Source organism: Bufo bufo, chromosome 2 (assembly GCF_905171765.1).
Source record: "Bufo bufo chromosome 2, aBufBuf1.1, whole genome shotgun sequence".
Classification (NCBI taxonomy): domain Eukaryota; kingdom Metazoa; phylum Chordata; class Amphibia; order Anura; family Bufonidae; genus Bufo; species Bufo bufo.
This window is the reverse complement of record NC_053390.1, coordinates 259214752-259231504: the sequence shown is the minus strand read 5'-3', so window position 1 is coordinate 259231504 and position 16753 is coordinate 259214752. Positions and strand designations below refer to the sequence as shown.

The 16753-nt window shown below is 49.0% G+C and overlaps 1 protein-coding gene across 1 annotated transcript in view; it reads right to left on the bottom strand.

Annotated features, from left to right (window-relative positions):
• RAB35 (RAB35, member RAS oncogene family) overlaps positions 1-16379 on the bottom strand; it is a 31566-nt gene extending 15187 nt beyond the window's left edge. The window contains exon 1 of the mRNA XM_040416519.1: positions 16220-16379. Within this exon, the coding sequence (XP_040272453.1) occupies positions 16220-16271 (52 nt within the window). The 5' untranslated portion in view covers positions 16272-16379. The remainder of the gene's footprint in view (positions 1-16219) is intronic.
• Positions 16380-16753: the final 374 nt, after the last annotated feature.

Here is a 16753-nt window from a genome sequence, read left to right as displayed (position 1 = left end):
AGATGTTTTAGACACTGGTCCTAATAAGGCCCTGCACTGGCGGTGGAGCAGCCCAAGTTATGTAGAGGTGCCGCCACTTCTAAATCTACGCCAGCAAGGTTTAGACCATTTTCTACGCCTAAAATGGGCTGTCCCCTTTCCCTGCACACCTTTTTTTTTTAGAGCAGGAAAAAGGAGCTTTGCGCCAGAAATACGCCTAATATATGTATTTCTGTTAGTAAATAACCCCCTATATGTACGATGTTGTGAAGAGAATCTCAGCCAGGTTGGTTGCAGGGGAAGCTGTAGGACCACCCCACTGAAATGTGTGTTCATCACGCACAGAAGACTATCTTTGTGCAGGGTAGGAACTAATCTGATATTTTTAGGAGCCAGGCAATAAGAAATTGACAAGAACACAACCCTAACATTTTTAGAGAAAGAAAAAAAAAATGACCCAAGCTGGCACCAACTGGGCAGCAGGGCAGTTCTGAATCAGCAAAGACATCAATGAGTATCCCACCGTATATGGAGTCCGTAACTAGACGCCAAAGCAGAGAAAGCTGCTATTTCATCGTGAAGGAGTTCAATATCGGAATAAACATATAAAATATCATTAACACAATCATTGCCAAATTAAATATATGACGCTGACGAGCCTAAATGCCGATCTGATGACTCAGGGTACTTTCACAATTGCGTTTTTCTTTTCCGGCACTGATTTCCGTCAAAAGGGCTCAATGCCGGAAAAGAACTGATCAGTTTTATCCCCATGGATTCTGAATGGAGAGTAATCCGTTCAGGATGCATCAGGATGTCTTCAGTTCAGTCTTTTTGACTGATCAGGCAAAAGATAAAACCGCAGCATGCTACGGTTTTATCTCCGGCCAAAAAAACTGAAGACATGCCTGAATGCCGGATCCGGCATTTTGTTCCATAGGAATGTATAAGTGCCGGATTTGGCATTTAAAAAATACCGGAATGCCGGATCCGTCCTTCTGGTCTGTGCATGCGCAGACCGAAAAAAAGGTGAAAAAAATAAATGCCGGATCCGTTTTGACGGATCAGTCTTACAAATGCCATCAGTTGGCATACGTTTTGCCGTATCCGGCAGGCAGTTCTGGCGACGGAACTGCTTGCCGGATCACTCTGCCACAAGTGTGAAAGTAGCCTTAGCAGGATTTTGTGGCACTTGCACGGACACGCATCATCTTCCATGGTTACCATGGGCTACTTTGTCTAAACCCAGTGTTAGCTTTCACAAGTCAGTGTCTCAGGCAGTTATATCCATCAGTGACTGGGAGCCAAACCCAGCAGGTCAAAAACACAAACCAGGTGTAAATCTTTCCATTACACCTTATCTATGTGTAGTCTCCACTCCTGGTTTTGGGTCACAATCACTGATCAAACACTGACTGTGTGAAGCGGTCTTACCAGGTGAATGGCCTGCACCAAACACTGAAAGGAGCAAAGCACACAATGGAGAATGCCACCCACTAAGGCCTCCTGCACACGAACGTATTTTTTTGCGGTCCGCAAAAACGGGTCCCGTTTTTCCGTGATCCGTGACCGTTTTTTCGTCCGTGGGTCTTCCTTGATTTTTGGAGGATCCACGGACATGAAAAAAAAGTCGTTTTGGTGTCCGCCTGGCCGTGCGGAGCCAAACGGATCCGTCCTGAATTACAATGCAAGTCAATGGGGACGGATCCGTTTGACGTTGACACAATATGGTGCCATTTCAAACGGATCCGTCCCCATTGACTTTCAATGTAAAGTCTGGAGTCCCTTTTATACCATCGGATCGGAGTTTTCTCCAATCCGATGGTATATTTTAACTTGAAGCGTCCCCATCACCATGGGAACGCCTCTATGTTAGAATATACTGTCGGATATGAGTTAGATCGTGAAACCTCATTTCCGACAGTATATTCTAACACAGAGGCGTTCCCATGGTGATGGGGACGCTTCTAGTTAGAATATACTACAAACTGTGTACATGACTGCCCCCTGCTGCCTAGCAGCATCCGATCTCTTACAGGGGGCTGTGATCAGCACAATTAACCCTTCAGGTGCCGCACCTGAAGGGGTTAATTGTGCTATCATCTCCCCCTGTAAGAGATCAGGGCTGCCAGGCAGCAGGGGGCAGACCCCCCCCCCCTCCCCCCTCCCCAGTTTGAATATCATTGGTGGCCAGTGCAGCCCCCCCCCCCCCCCCTTCCTCCCTCTATTGTAATAATTCCTTGGTGGCACAGTGTGCGCCCCCCCGCCCCCCCCCCCCCCTTCCTCCCTCTATTGTAATAATTCCTTGGTGGCACAGTGTGCGCCCCCCCCCCCCTTCCTCCCTCTATTGTAATAATTCGTTGGTGGCACAGTGTGCGCCCCCCCCCCCCTTCCTCCCTCTATTGTAATAATTCGTTGGTGGCACAGTGTGCGCCCCCCCCCCCCCTTCCTCCCTCTATTGTAATCGTTGGTGGCACAGTGTGCGCCCCCCATTGGCCCCCCTCCCTCTATAGCATTAACAACATTGGTGGCCAGTGTGCGGCCTCCCATCTAGCCCCCCCCATCATTGGTGGCAGCGGGTTACTAGCAGTAGTGATTCATACTTACCTGGGAGCTGCGATTTCTGCTTCCGGCCGGGAGCTCCTCCTACTGGTAAGTGACAGTTCATTTAGCAATGACACTTACCAGTAGGTGGAGCTCCCGGCCGGACACGAACATTGCAGCAGCCGGCCCGGTAAGTATGAATCTTCTACTATTGTACTATTGCTAAGTAACCATGGCAACCAGCGTCCTGGTTGCCATGGTTACCGATCGGAGCCCCAGCGATTAAACTGGGACTCCGATCGGAACTCCGCTGCCACCAATGATGGGGGGGGGGGGGGGGGGGGGGAGATGGGAGGCCGCACACTGGCCACCAATGTTGTTAATGCTATAGAGGGAGGGGGGGGGGGGCCGAGGGGGGGCGCACACTGTGCCACCAACGAATTATTACAATAGAGGGAGGGAGGGGGGGGGCGCACACTGTGCCACCAACGAATTATTACAATAGAGGAAGGGAGGGGGGGGGCGCACACTTTGCCACCAACGAATAATTACAATAGAGGGAGGGGGGGGGGGGGGCCGCACTGGCCACCAATGATATTTAAACTGGGGAGGGGGGGGAAGGGTCTGCCCCCTGCTGCCTGGCAGCCCTGATCTCTTACTGGGGGCCGTGATCAGCACAATTAACCCCTTCAGGTGCCGCACCTGAAGGGGTTAATTGTGCTGATCACGGCCCCCTGTAAGAGATCGGGTGCTGCCAGGCAGCAGGGGGCAGTCTTGTACACAGTTTGTAGTGTATTCTAACTAGAAGCGTCCCCATCACCATGGGAACGCTTCTGTGTTAGAATATACTGTCGGTTCTGAGTTTTCACGAAGTGAAAACTCAGCTTTGAAAAAGCTTTTATACAGACGGATCTTCGGATCCGTCTGTATAAAAACTAACCTACGGCCACGGATGCCAATCTTGTGTGCATCCGTGTTCTTTCACGGACCCATTGACTTGAATGGGTCCGTGAACCGTTGGCCGTGAAAAAAATAGGACAGGTCATATTTTTTTCACGGCCAGGAAACACGGATCACGGATGCGGCTGCAAAACGGTGCATTTTCCGATTTTTCCACGGACCCATTGAAAGTCAATGGGTCCGTGAAAAAAAGCGGAAAACGGCACAACGGCCACGGGTGCACAAAACGTTCGTGTGCAGGAGGCCTAAGGCCTCCTGCACACGACAGTATTTTTTCACGGTCCGCAAAATGGGGTTCCGTTGGTCCGTGATCCGTGACCGTTTTTTCGTCCGTGGGTCTTCCTTGATTTTTGGAGGATCCACGGACATGAAAAATGAAAAAAAAATCTAAGTCAAGTTTGCCATTGAAATGATAGGAAAAAACGGACACGGATCACGGACACGGATCACGGACATGGATGACAATCTTGTGTGCATCCGTGATTTTTCACGGACCCATTGACTTGTATGGGTCCGTGAACCGTTGGCCGTGAAAAAAATAGGACAGGTCATATTTTTTTCACGGCCAGGAAACACGGATCACGGATGCGGCTGCAAAACGGTGCATTTTCCGATTTTTCCACGGACCCATTGAAAGTCAATGGGTCCGCGAAAAAAAACGGAAAACGGGACAACGGCCACGGGTGCACACAACGGTCGTGTGCAGGAGGCCTAAAGCTCATAAAGAAGCATCAGTCTGTGAAAGTAATAACTACAAAAGGCTAATAAAGTGATGACTTTTATGAGATGCACGAGAAATAAATGGCTCAGATACAAATGGCTTCAAGTCATCTTTTTATGTTCAGAGCCAACTATGAGCCACAGGGAAATTCAATGACCCAGAAGACAAACTCCCTAGAACTGCTATGTAGAGTCTCGCCTTGAACCTTGCCCTATTCTCCTGACTCGCTTCCATCGGGATCTGAGCCAGCTTCATCAGTGGAGACCAACTTAATGGGCAGAGATAAGGATACAAAGCAAGAAATGACGAAGAAGGAAAAATTATGAACTGTACTTACTAGACAAATTTATAGGGGTTAACCAACCGTGACGGGAACGAGCCTCCCTAGCATCACCCGCGATACTAGGAAGGCTCACCCCTGGCCGTGCAGGCATTAGATGCGACACGGGTGCCGGAGAGCAAGGTAAGTACAACCTGTGTGAGGGGCCCAGACAGAGGGGACATTATAAGGTTTGGATAACCCCTTTAACACTAAGGGGGGGATTTTATCATCTGGTGTTAAATAGTCGCAAACACCATGTTTGTGACCTTTTTAAAAACTACTGTGCTTATATTTAGGTGCACGTAGCCTTTCTTGAATATTTACATTCTTTTACACCAGTTTTCTTCTGTAAAACAAGACTGAACTTTACGCTAGCTCCAAGCGGTTTGGTTTAGGCCTCTTGCGCACACACTTTTTTTTTACAGTTTCCAATCCAGTTTTGCGGATTCCGTTTGCTGTCCGTATGCGGAACAATTTATTTTAATGGTTCCGCAAAAAAAACAAAAACGGAATGTACTCAGTATGCATTCCGTTTACGTATTTCCATTCCGCTGAAAGATAGAACTTGTCCTATTATTGCCTACGAATAACGATCCGTGGCTCCATTCAAGTCAATGGGTCCGCAAAAAATACAGAGTGCATACGGAACACATCCGTATGTCATCCTTTTTTGCGGATCCATGCCCATGTGTATACTGTTAAAACACATTACCGTACATTACATTAATAATTAAACATTTTATGTTTCTGTTTGCGATTCGCAAACAACGGATCGCATAAGGAAACCATACGGATATTTTTTGTGGAACTATGGAAACACAAAATGCTGAAAAAGCCATACAGTCGTGTGCAAGAGGCCTTAGGTGCAAGGACCACTGAAGGATGTGCCTGATTTATGACAGAGTGCGCCTCCTCATACATTAGGTGGATCCTCCGGCAGCCCATGGGATAACATAGATCAGCGCAACACACTGGTCTAAGATAAATTCCCCCTAAGGCCGAATGCACACGGCCGTGTTCCGCGGCCGAGAGCGGTCCGTGGTAACACGGCCTGGATTCCTGTTGAGAGCAGGAGCGCACGGCGTCATTGGTTGCTATGACGCCGTGCGCTTCATGCCGCCGCTGCACTACAGTAATACACTATACGAGTGTATTACTGTAGTGCTGCGGCGGCATGAAGCACACGGCGTCAAAGCAACCAATGACGCCGTGCGCTCCTGTTCTCAACAGGAATCCAGGCCGTGTTACCACGGACCGCTCTCGGCCGCGGAACACGGCCGTGTGCATTCGGCCTAACACATGAAGTGAAAACCTCCTGTGTCTAGGTTGCCAACATAAGTAAAACATGAAAGGCATGAAGGAGTTAAAAAAAGATTTTTTTTTTTTTTTTATTGAAAAAAAATATCTCCCTACACCGCGGATCCTGGTGGTCACCGCTGGACCTGTAGTGATGGAACCATGTGTACAAGTAAGTGTGGCACATCACTGCTAAGGCCAATGAGGGGGTCCTGGGGTCTTGTGACTTTAGGTGGATTCAGACGGGACAATTCTGCAGCCGATTGTCAGGAAGGAAGCGTTCCTTCCCAACAGTCGGCTATTCGCTCAGTAAAGGAGACCTCTGCTATTACATGGAGTGATCACCTCCACAGTAAGAGAACAAGTGGTTGCTATAGCGATCCTGGTTTCTGGGCAGCTGATCACTGTTTAGACCACACGATCTACTGCCCAGAAGCCATGATCGGTGGTGCCTGCACCAGCGACAGGATCACCCGATGAATGAGCGCTTCACTCGTTCATTGGGTGATCGGCGGCACATTGACATGAGCAGATTGCCAGGAATGGTCGTTCCCAATAATCTGGATGATTACTGGCTTGTGTAAATGCAGTTAAAGAACGGGTCCCTGGCGCTTCTGTATCGAGCGAGAACGGATTCAAAAGGAAATGTTCTTCTATAGCACACCTACCTGTAACCAACAGGAACCAACCAGAGCCAAGCTTGTGTTTTTCTACAGCAGTTTAAGAAAAAGCTGAGCTCCAATTGATTGCAATGGCCGACAGTTACACAGTTTACGGGTGCATTCACACATAATGGCGGTACTTCCTCAGATGTTCATGCTGAAAATCTGTACCAGGAAAGTGGATGAGATTTTAAGGTCTCAGCAACACGCTCTGTAAGGGAACGGCCACAAGGTCAGGTTTCTGCATCTAAGGAAGCCAAAATCAGGAGTGGGCCACAAAAGGAGAGAAAGTATAAAGGACAGATACAACTTTTTTTTTTTTTATTCACTCCTGGTTTTGGCTTCCAAAACTGCATCAAGAAACCTGACCGTGTGGCCATAGCCTAAGACGTCCGAAGTGTAAATGACCTGTATTGCAGATGCGAAATCTGCTGCACGTCAACGATCTCCACTTCTCCGCTATATTCTCCATCCCATGTGGACATACACTTGCTATCAGTTTTGTTAAATGAGGCTGAAAAAACACAGGGCTCAACCACAGCCTCTGAAATTCCACAGTGTACTGCCCATCCCTGGATTAAGGGTCCATTCACACGTCCGCAAAACACGGACACCAGCCATGTGCGTTCTGCATTTTGCAGACCGCACATGGCCGGCACTACACTGCGTGCAGAATTATTAGGCAAATGAGTATTTTGACCACATCATCCTCTTTATGCATGTTGTCTTACTCCAAGCTGTATAGGCTCGAAAGCCTACTACCAATTAAGCATATTAGGTGATGTGCATCTCTGTAATGAGAAGGGGTGTGGTCTAATGACATCAACACCCTATATTAGGTGTGCATAATTATTAGGCAACTTCCTTTCCTTTGGCAAAATGGGTCAAAAGAAGGACTTGACAGGCTCAGAAAAGTCAAAAATAGTGAGATATCTTGCAGAGGGATGCAGCACTCTTAAAATTGCAAAGCTTCTGAAGCGTGATCATCGAACAATCAAGCGTTTCATTCAAAATAGTCAACAGGGTCGCAAGAAGCGTGTGGAAAAACCAAGGCGCAAAATAACTGCCCATGAACTGAGAAAAGTCAAGCGTGCAGCTGCCAAGATGCCACCAGTTTGGCCATATTTCAGAGCTGCAACATCACTGGAGTGCCCAAAAGCACAAGGTGTGCAATACTCAGAGACATGGCCAAGGTAAGAAAGGCTGAAAGACGACCACCACTGAACAAGACACACAAGCTGAAACGTCAAGACTGGGCCAAGAAATATCTCAAGACTGATTTTTCTAAGGTTTTATGGACTGATGAAATGAGAGTGAGTCTTGATGGGCCAGATAGATGGGCCCGTGGCTGGATTGGTAAAGGGCAGAGAGCTCCAGTCCGACTCAGACGCCAGCAAGGTGGAGGTGGAGTACTGGTTTGGGCTGGTATCATCAAAGATGAGCTTGAGGGGCTTTTTCGGGTTGAGGATGGAGTCAAGCTCAACTCACAGTCCTACTGCCAGTTTCTGGAGCACACCTTCTTCAAGCAGTGGTACAGGAAGAAGTCTGCATCCTTCAAGAAAAACATGATTTTCATGCATGACAATGCTCCATCACACGCGTCCAAGTACTCCACAGCGTGGCTGGCAAGAAAGGGTATAAAAGAAGAAAATCTAATGACATGGCCTCCTTGTTCACCTGATCTGAACCCCATTGAGAACCTGTGGTCCATCATCAAATGTGAGATTTACAAGGAGGGAAAACAGTACACCTCTCTGAACAGTGTCTGGGAGGCTGTGGTTGCTGCTGCACACAATGTTGATGGTGAACAGATCAAAACACTGACAGAATCCATGGATGGCAGGCTTTTGAGTGTCCTTGCAAAGGAAGGTGGCTATATTGGTCACTGATTTGTTTTTGTTTTGTTTTTGAATGTCAGAAATGTATATTTGTGAATGTTGAGATGTTATATTGGTTTCACTGGTAAAAATAAATAATTGAAATGGGTATATATTTGTTTTTTGTTAAGTTGCCTAATAATTATGCACAGTAATAGTCACCTGCACACACAGATATCCCCCTAAAATAGCTAAAACTAAAAAACTAAAAAGTACTTCCAAAAATATTCAGCTTTGATATTAATGAGTTTTTGGGGTTCATTGAGAACATGGTTGTTGTTCAATAATAAAATTAATCCTCAAAAATACAACTTGCCTAATAATTCTGCACTCCCTGTATATAGAAATGCCTTTTCTTGTCTGTGCCTGCGGACAAGAATAGGACATGTTCTATTTTTTTTTGCAGGGCCGCGGAACGGAAGTGCGGACACTGTGTGCTGTCTGCATCTTTTGCGGCCCCATTGAAAATGAATGGGTCCATGTGAATGGACCCTTAAGCGTCATTTGTACACTTTAGGCTGAGTTCACATCACAGTTTATTTTTCCATTCTTCTGATTCCTCAGCTCAGAACAGAAAAATAAAGGGAAAAAACGGATCCTGAACATCAGTTATGCACATTTAGATCCGTTTGCGCCATTTTCACTGACAAGTACAGGACAGGTTTTATTTGTTTTGTGGAACAGAAGAAAAAGGGCCCCGTAGAAGTGAATGGGTCCGCATATCAGCCACAAAAAAACAGATCCGCATTTTTGCGGACAGCATGCGGACGTTTGAATGAGTCCCAAGTGTTTTTTTCTTGGATTGGAGGGTCGCTTTAAAGAGGACCTTTCACCGATTCTTACCCTATGAACTAACTATACAGATATGTAGAGCGGCGCCCGGGGATCTCACTGCACTTACTATTATCCCCGGGCGCCGCTCCGTTCTCCTGCTATGTCCTCCGGTATCTCTGCTCACTAAGTTATAGTAGGCGGAGATACCAGTCCCTAAGTTATGGTAGGCGGAGTCTGCCCTAGCGCTGGCCAATCGCAGCGCAGAGCTCACAGCCTGGGAGGTTATTTTCTCCCAGGCTGTGAGCTCTGCAATGCGATTGGCCAGCGCTAGGGCAGACTCCGCCTACCATAACTTAGGGAACGGAGATACCGGAGGCCATAGCAGGAGAACGGAGCGGCGCCCGGGGATAATAGTAAGTGCAGAGAGATCCCCGGGCGCCGCTCTACATATCTGTATACTTAGTTCATAGGGTAAGAATCGGTGAAAGGTCCTCTTTAACTTACACAGGTTACATATATATGTTACATTGCATCTAGGGTAAAGTCACACACAGGTGATTTCACTGCAAAATCATGAAAAAGTGACATCTACAAGATTGTGTGGATGTGGTTTGGAAAATGCCATCCACGTGTCTTATTGTACTTGTTACATTTGTGGTGTGGTCCTATCATGTGAACACAGGCCTAGAGTGGTGCTGCATAAGCAAGATTTAGGGCCCTAGCCACCAGGTGTTTTATCTGGCCAGTAAGAGCTGTCGTGCTTTTTTATTTTATTTGAAATTTTTTTAAGAGCACCTGCAATTTTTTGCAGAATCCCACTCACTTACCCACTATTTTACATGCTTTTCCAAGTTTTTTACACATTGCCTGGCAAGGAACACGGCTTTGTGGGGTGCGGCCTAAATACACCTCCATGCGCCAAAACATTTTGCCCCCACAGATAATGTAAACTTAGACTAGACAGGTTTTTTTTTTTTGGCGCATGGTCATATTTTTGGCACACTGACAGAATTCTATAGTAAATCTGGTGCAGGATTTACCATACTCCAAACGTACAAAGGTCCATGCGCCAGAATAGTACATTTCTCTAAGGTACTTTCACACTAGCGTTTTTCTTTTCCGGCACTAGAGGCTCTATACGGGAAAATAACTGATCAGTTTTATCCTAATGCATTCTGAATGGAGAGCAATCCGTTCAGGATGTCTTCAGTTCAGTCACAGAACTGCGTTTTGGACGGAGGAAATACTGCAGCATGCTGCGCTATTCTCTCCGTCCAAAATTCCAGATCAGTTGCCGGAATGCCGGATCCAGCATTAATTTACATTGAAATGTATTACTGCCGGATCCAGCATTAAAAATACCGGAACTCCGGATCTGTCCTTCCGGTCTGCGCATGCGCAGAACGATAAAAATGTGAAAAAAAAATTAGAAACGGACAAATGGAGAGACGGATCCGTTCTTGCAATGCATTTGCGAGACAGATCCGTCTACAAAATGCTGTCCGTTTGCATGCAGATTGCCTGATCCAGAAGGCAGTTCCGGTGAAAGTAGCCTTAGGCCTCATGCACACGACCGTTCCGTTTTTTGCGGTCCGCACACCGCAGATCCTCAAAAAACTGAAGCCTCCCATGCGCCTTCCGCAATTTGCGGAACGGATGGCCCATTGTAGAAATGCCTATTCTTGTCCGCAAAACGGTCAAGAATAGGACATGCTATATTTTTTTTTGCAGGGCCCACGGAACGGAGCAAAGCTTTTGCGGCCCCATTGAAGTGAATGGGTCCGCACCCGAGCTGCAAAAACTGCGGCTCGGATGCGGACCCGAAAAATGGTCGTGTGCATGAGGCCTTAGAGTATATCTGCCCCAGTGTGTCTTACCACTAGCGTTCTCTTCATGGCGTTTTTACCCTATAGAAAAGATGTCACAATGCCTGAAAAAGTGCCAGGCGCTCCAGCATGCTGCGTTTTTTAAAAGAAGCCAGAAAGACAAAAAAATGCCAATTTATTAACAAAAACGCCAGTAGCAAAAGGACATTTGTGTGGCCAATGTTTCCCATTTCCACAGGCCTTCAGCTAACATCTGGAGCTGGTGTTTTCACAGTAAAAATATACACCTAACCCCTGCCCCCCCAAAACTGCAGAAAATGCCTGTGTGTGAACCCATCCAAGCCCTGCATGTGCGACCACCTGCTGCTTCCCCCACCATCCACCAGTTTACGGGGATTTCAGCTGCAGAGATCAGCGAATTCTCATTTAATCCGCAAAATCCTTCCTTTCACTACCCAATACTGACCATCAGACAAAGCGTTAAAGGTTAGGGTGCTGCCACAGGTCGCAGCAGTGCTGCAAGTTCACATCAGTGTTCAGCCTTTGCCTTCTCTGTTTAGGACGGATTCGGCACATGACCGAGCCGAGCCTACGGACCCCATAGACTATAATGGGGTCCGTTAGGTTTCCGCTCAGAAGATGATTTAGGAGCGGAGACCAAAGTTGTGCGCGCAGGACTTTTCCCTCCGCTTCAAAAATCTTCCTGAGCGGAAACATAAAGGACCCCATTATAGTCTATGGCAGAGATGCTCAACCTACTGCCCTCCAGCTGCTGTAAAACTACAACTCCCACCATACCCTTCTGTATGCTGATAGCTGTAGGCTGTCCGGGAATTATGGGAGTTGTAGTTTTCCAACAGCTGGAGGGCCGCAGGTTGAGCATGCCTGGTCTATGGGGTCCTTAGACTCCGTTATGTGCTGAATCCGTCCTTTCTGTTCTCCTGCTCCTATAACGGAAAGGCTGAACGCTGATGTGAACTCAGACTTAGGCTACTTTCACACTCGCGTTTTGTCATGGACGGATCCGTTCAGATAATACAACCGTCTGCATCAGTTCAGAACGGATCCGTTTGTATTATCTGTAACATAGCCAAAATGGATCTTTCTTGAACTCCATTGAAAGTCAATAGAGGACTGATCCGTTTTCTATTGTGTCAAAGAAAACAGATCTGTCGCCATTGACTTACATTGTGTGTCAGGATGGATCCGTTTGGCTCAGTTTCGGTGTCCACCTCCAAAGCGGAATGGAGACGGATCGGAGGCAAACTGATGCATTCTGAGCGGATCCTTTTCCATTCAGAATGAATTAGGGCAAAACTGATCCGTTTTGGACCGCTTGTGAGAGCCCTGAACGGATGTCAGAAACGGAAAGTACAAAACGCCAGTGTGAAAGTAGCCTTATGCGACATGTGGCAGCACCCTTGGGGTACGCCTTTTCTAAGCAACTACTTTCCATATCCCATTAGACCAACTTTAGATAAAAAGCCCCCAGCTCACACACAGGGGACACCTGTGGACCGATAGATAGAAGGCAAATACTAAAGGGACTATCACAGGACAGATAGAGGGCGACTATCACAGGACTGATACAGAGGGCAATACTAAAGGGACTATCACAGGACTGATACAGAGGGCGGTACTAGGGGGACTATCAAAGGACTGATACAGAGGGCGGTATTAGGGGGACTATCACAGGACTGATACAGAGGGCGGTACTAGGGGGACTATCACAGGACTGATACAGAGGGCGGTACTAGGGGGACTATCACAGGACTGATACAGAGGGCGGTACTAGAGGGACTATCCCAGGACTGATACAGAGGGCGGTACTAGAGGGACTATCACAGGACTGATACAGAGGGCGGTACTAGGGGGACTATCACAGGACTGATACAGAGGGCAGTACTAGGGGGACTATCACAGGACTGATACAGAGGGCGGTACTAGGGGGACTATCACAGGACTGATACAGAGGGCAGTACTAGGGGGACTATCACAGGACTGATACAGAGGGCAGTACTAGAGGGACTATCCCAGGACTGATACAGAGGGCGGTACTAGGGGGACTATCACAGGGCTGATACAGAGGGCGGTACTAGAGGGACTATCCCAGGACTGATACAGAGGGCGGTACTAGAGGGACTATCCCAGGACTGATACAGAGGGCGGTACTAGAGGGAATATCCCAGGACTGATACAGAGGGCGGTACTAGAGGGACTATCCCAGGACTGATACAGAGGGCGGTACTAGGGGGACTATCACAGGGCTGATACAGAGGGCGGTACTAGAGGGACTATCCCAGGACTGATACAGAGGGCGGTACTAGGGGGACTATCACAGGGCTGATACAGAGGGCGGTACTAGGGGGACTATCACAGGGCTGATACAGAGGGCAGTACTAGGGGGACTATCACAGGGCTGATACAGAGGGCAGTACTAGGGGGACTATCACAGGACTGATACAGAGGGCAGTACTAGGGGGACTATCACAGGACTGATACAGAGGGCAGTACTAGGGGGACTATCACAGGACTGATACAGAGGGCGGTACTAGGGGGACTATCACAGGACTGATACAGAGGGCAGTACTAGGGGGACTATCACAGGACTGATACAGAGGGCGGTACTAGGGGGACTATCACAGGGCTGATACAGAGGGCGGTACTAGGGGGACTATCACAGGGCTGATACAGAGGGCAATACTAAAGGGACTATCACAGGACTGATACAGAGGGCAATACTAAAGGGACTATCACAGGACTGATACAGAGGGCAATAATAAAAGGGACTATCACAGGACTGATACAGAGGGCAATACTAAAGGGACTATCACAGGACTGATACAGAGGGCAATACTAAAGGGACTATCACAGGACTGATACAGAGGGCAGTACTAGGGGGACTATCCCAGGACTGATACAGAGGGCGGTATTAGGGGGACTATCCCAGGACTGATACAGAGGGCGGTACTAGGGGGACTATCACAGGACTGATACAGAGGGCGGTACTAGGGGGACTATCACAGGACTGATACAGAGGGCGGTACTAGGGGGACTATCACAGGACTGATACAGAGGGCGGTACTAGGGGGACTATCACAGGGCTGATACAGAGGGCGGTACTAGGGGGACTATCACAGGGCTGATACAGAGGGCGGTACTAGGGGGACTATCACAGGACTGATACAGAGGGCGGTACTAGGGGGACTATCACAGGGCTGATACAGAGGGCGGTACTAGGGGGACTATCACAGGACTGATACAGAGGGCGGTACTAGGGGGACTATCACAGGGCTGATACAGAGGGCGGTACTAGGGGGACTATCACAGGGCTGATACAGAGGGCGGTACTAGGGGGACTATCACAGGGCTGATACAGAGGGCAATACTAAAGGGACTATCACAGGACTGATACAGAGGGCAATACTAAAGGGACTATCACAGGACTGATACAGAGGGCAATAATAAAAGGGACTATCACAGGACTGATACAGAGGGCAATACTAAAGGGACTATCACAGGACTGATACAGAGGGCAATACTAAAGGGACTATCACAGGACTGATACAGAGGGCAGTACTAGGGGGACTATCCCAGGACTGATACAGAGGGCGGTATTAGGGGGACTATCCCAGGACTGATACAGAGGGCGGTACTAGGGGGACTATCACAGGACTGATACAGAGGGCGGTACTAGGGGGACTATCACAGGACTGATACAGAGGGCGGTACTAGGGGGACTATCACAGGACTGATACAGAGGGCGGTACTAGGGGGACTATCACAGGGCTGATACAGAGGGCGGTACTAGGGGGACTATCACAGGGCTGATACAGAGGGCGGTACTAGGGGGACTATCACAGGACTGATACAGAGGGCGGTACTAGGGGGACTATCACAGGACTGATACAGAGGGCGGTACTAGGGGGACTATCACAGGACTGATACAGAGGGCGGTACTAGGGGGACTATCACAGGGCTGATACAGAGGGCGGTACTAGGGGGACTATCACAGGGCTGATACAGAGGGCGGTACTAGGGGGACTATCACAGGGCTGATACAGAGGGCGGTACTAGGGGGACTATCACAGGGCTGATACAGAGGGCGGTACTAGGGGGACTATCACAGGACTGATACAGAGGGCGGTACTAGGGGGACTATCACAGGACTGATACAGAGGGCGGTACTAGGGGGACTATCACAGGACTGATACAGAGGGCGGTACTAGGGGGACTATCACAGGACTGATACAGAGGGCGGTACTAGGGGGACTATCACAGGGCTGATACAGAGGGCGGTACTAGGGGGACTATCACAGGGCTGATACAGAGGGCGGTACTAGGGGGACTATCACAGGGCTGATACAGAGGGCGGTACTAGGGGGACTATCACAGGACTGATACAGAGGGCGGTACTAGGGGGACTATCACAGGACTGATACAGAGGGCGGTACTAGGGGGACTATCACAGGACTGATACAGAGGGCGGTACTAGAGGGACTATCACAGGACTGATACAGAGGGCGGTACTAGGGGGACTATCACAGGACTGATACAGAGGGCAATACTAGGGGGACTATCACAGGACTGATACAGAGGGCGGTACTAGGGGGACTATCACAGGACTGATACAGAGGGCGGTACTAGGGGGACTATCACAGGACTGATACAGAGGGCGGTACTAGGGGGACTATCACAGGGCTGATACAGAGGGCGGTACTAGGGGGACTATCACAGGACTGATACAGAGGGCGGTACTAGGGGGACTATCACAGGACTGATACAGAGGGCGGTACTAGGGGGACTATCACAGGACTGATACAGAGGGCGGTACTAGGGGGACTATCACAGGACTGATACAGAGGGCAGTACTAGGGGGACTATCACAGGACTGATACAGAGGGCGGTACTAGGGGGACTATCACAGGGCTGATACAGAGGGCAGTACTAGGGGGACTATCACAGGGCTGATACAGAGGGCAGTACTAGGGGGACTATCACAGGAAGCCAGCACTCTCTCACATCATCTGACACGGATTATCACCGGGGAATAAGAGAACATACAGGAAGAGATCAGCGGCGCCGGTATGCAGGCACAGCACCACACGTTACCAGCAGTACCGGTCCGCTCCATGCAGTAAGCCGGTCAGTGATCACATATGAGCTCCCGCAGTCACTGCCCACTCCCCGGTGCTGACCCCATCGGCCTCTCCCATTACAGCTCAGTCTCCCCACCCTAAAAAAAAAACAGCTCTCACCGCTGTCTCCGATAATCAGCAACTTGAATAGATGGTCGTAATCCCGGGCCATGTTGGCGGCCTGTGCAGCTGGTGGGCCGGCTCCCGGGATCCGCGCGTTCTATTCCGACCGAATCCGCTTCCCGGACAAACAGCCGGAAGTGACAGCGAAACCGGGACGGGTGCGCAGGCGCAGACCACGCCCACGGCAGCCCCACCTGAGCGCGCGCCAGGGGCGGCTCCCATCCGTGCACGCTTCTGGAAGCTGAGCGCGGCTACTGAGCCGCCATTTTGACTATGAACGCCCTACTCCTTGTGACGTTACATAATCTCCTCCAGGGGGCGCTGTGCACACGAGGAGAATGACATATGTGACTGCCGTGGAAGCTGGTTCCTGCCGTACTTTGTAGTGGCATTCTATGTCTCCTCCATTCATACGTAGCATCTTGTCATTTTTATGCTACGTATAATTTAAACTGTAACGGCATAAACATTGTAGAAGGTGCAATGTATGTAAATGAGTCAGTTGTTTTTTGGGACTGTTTTTCGTAAAGA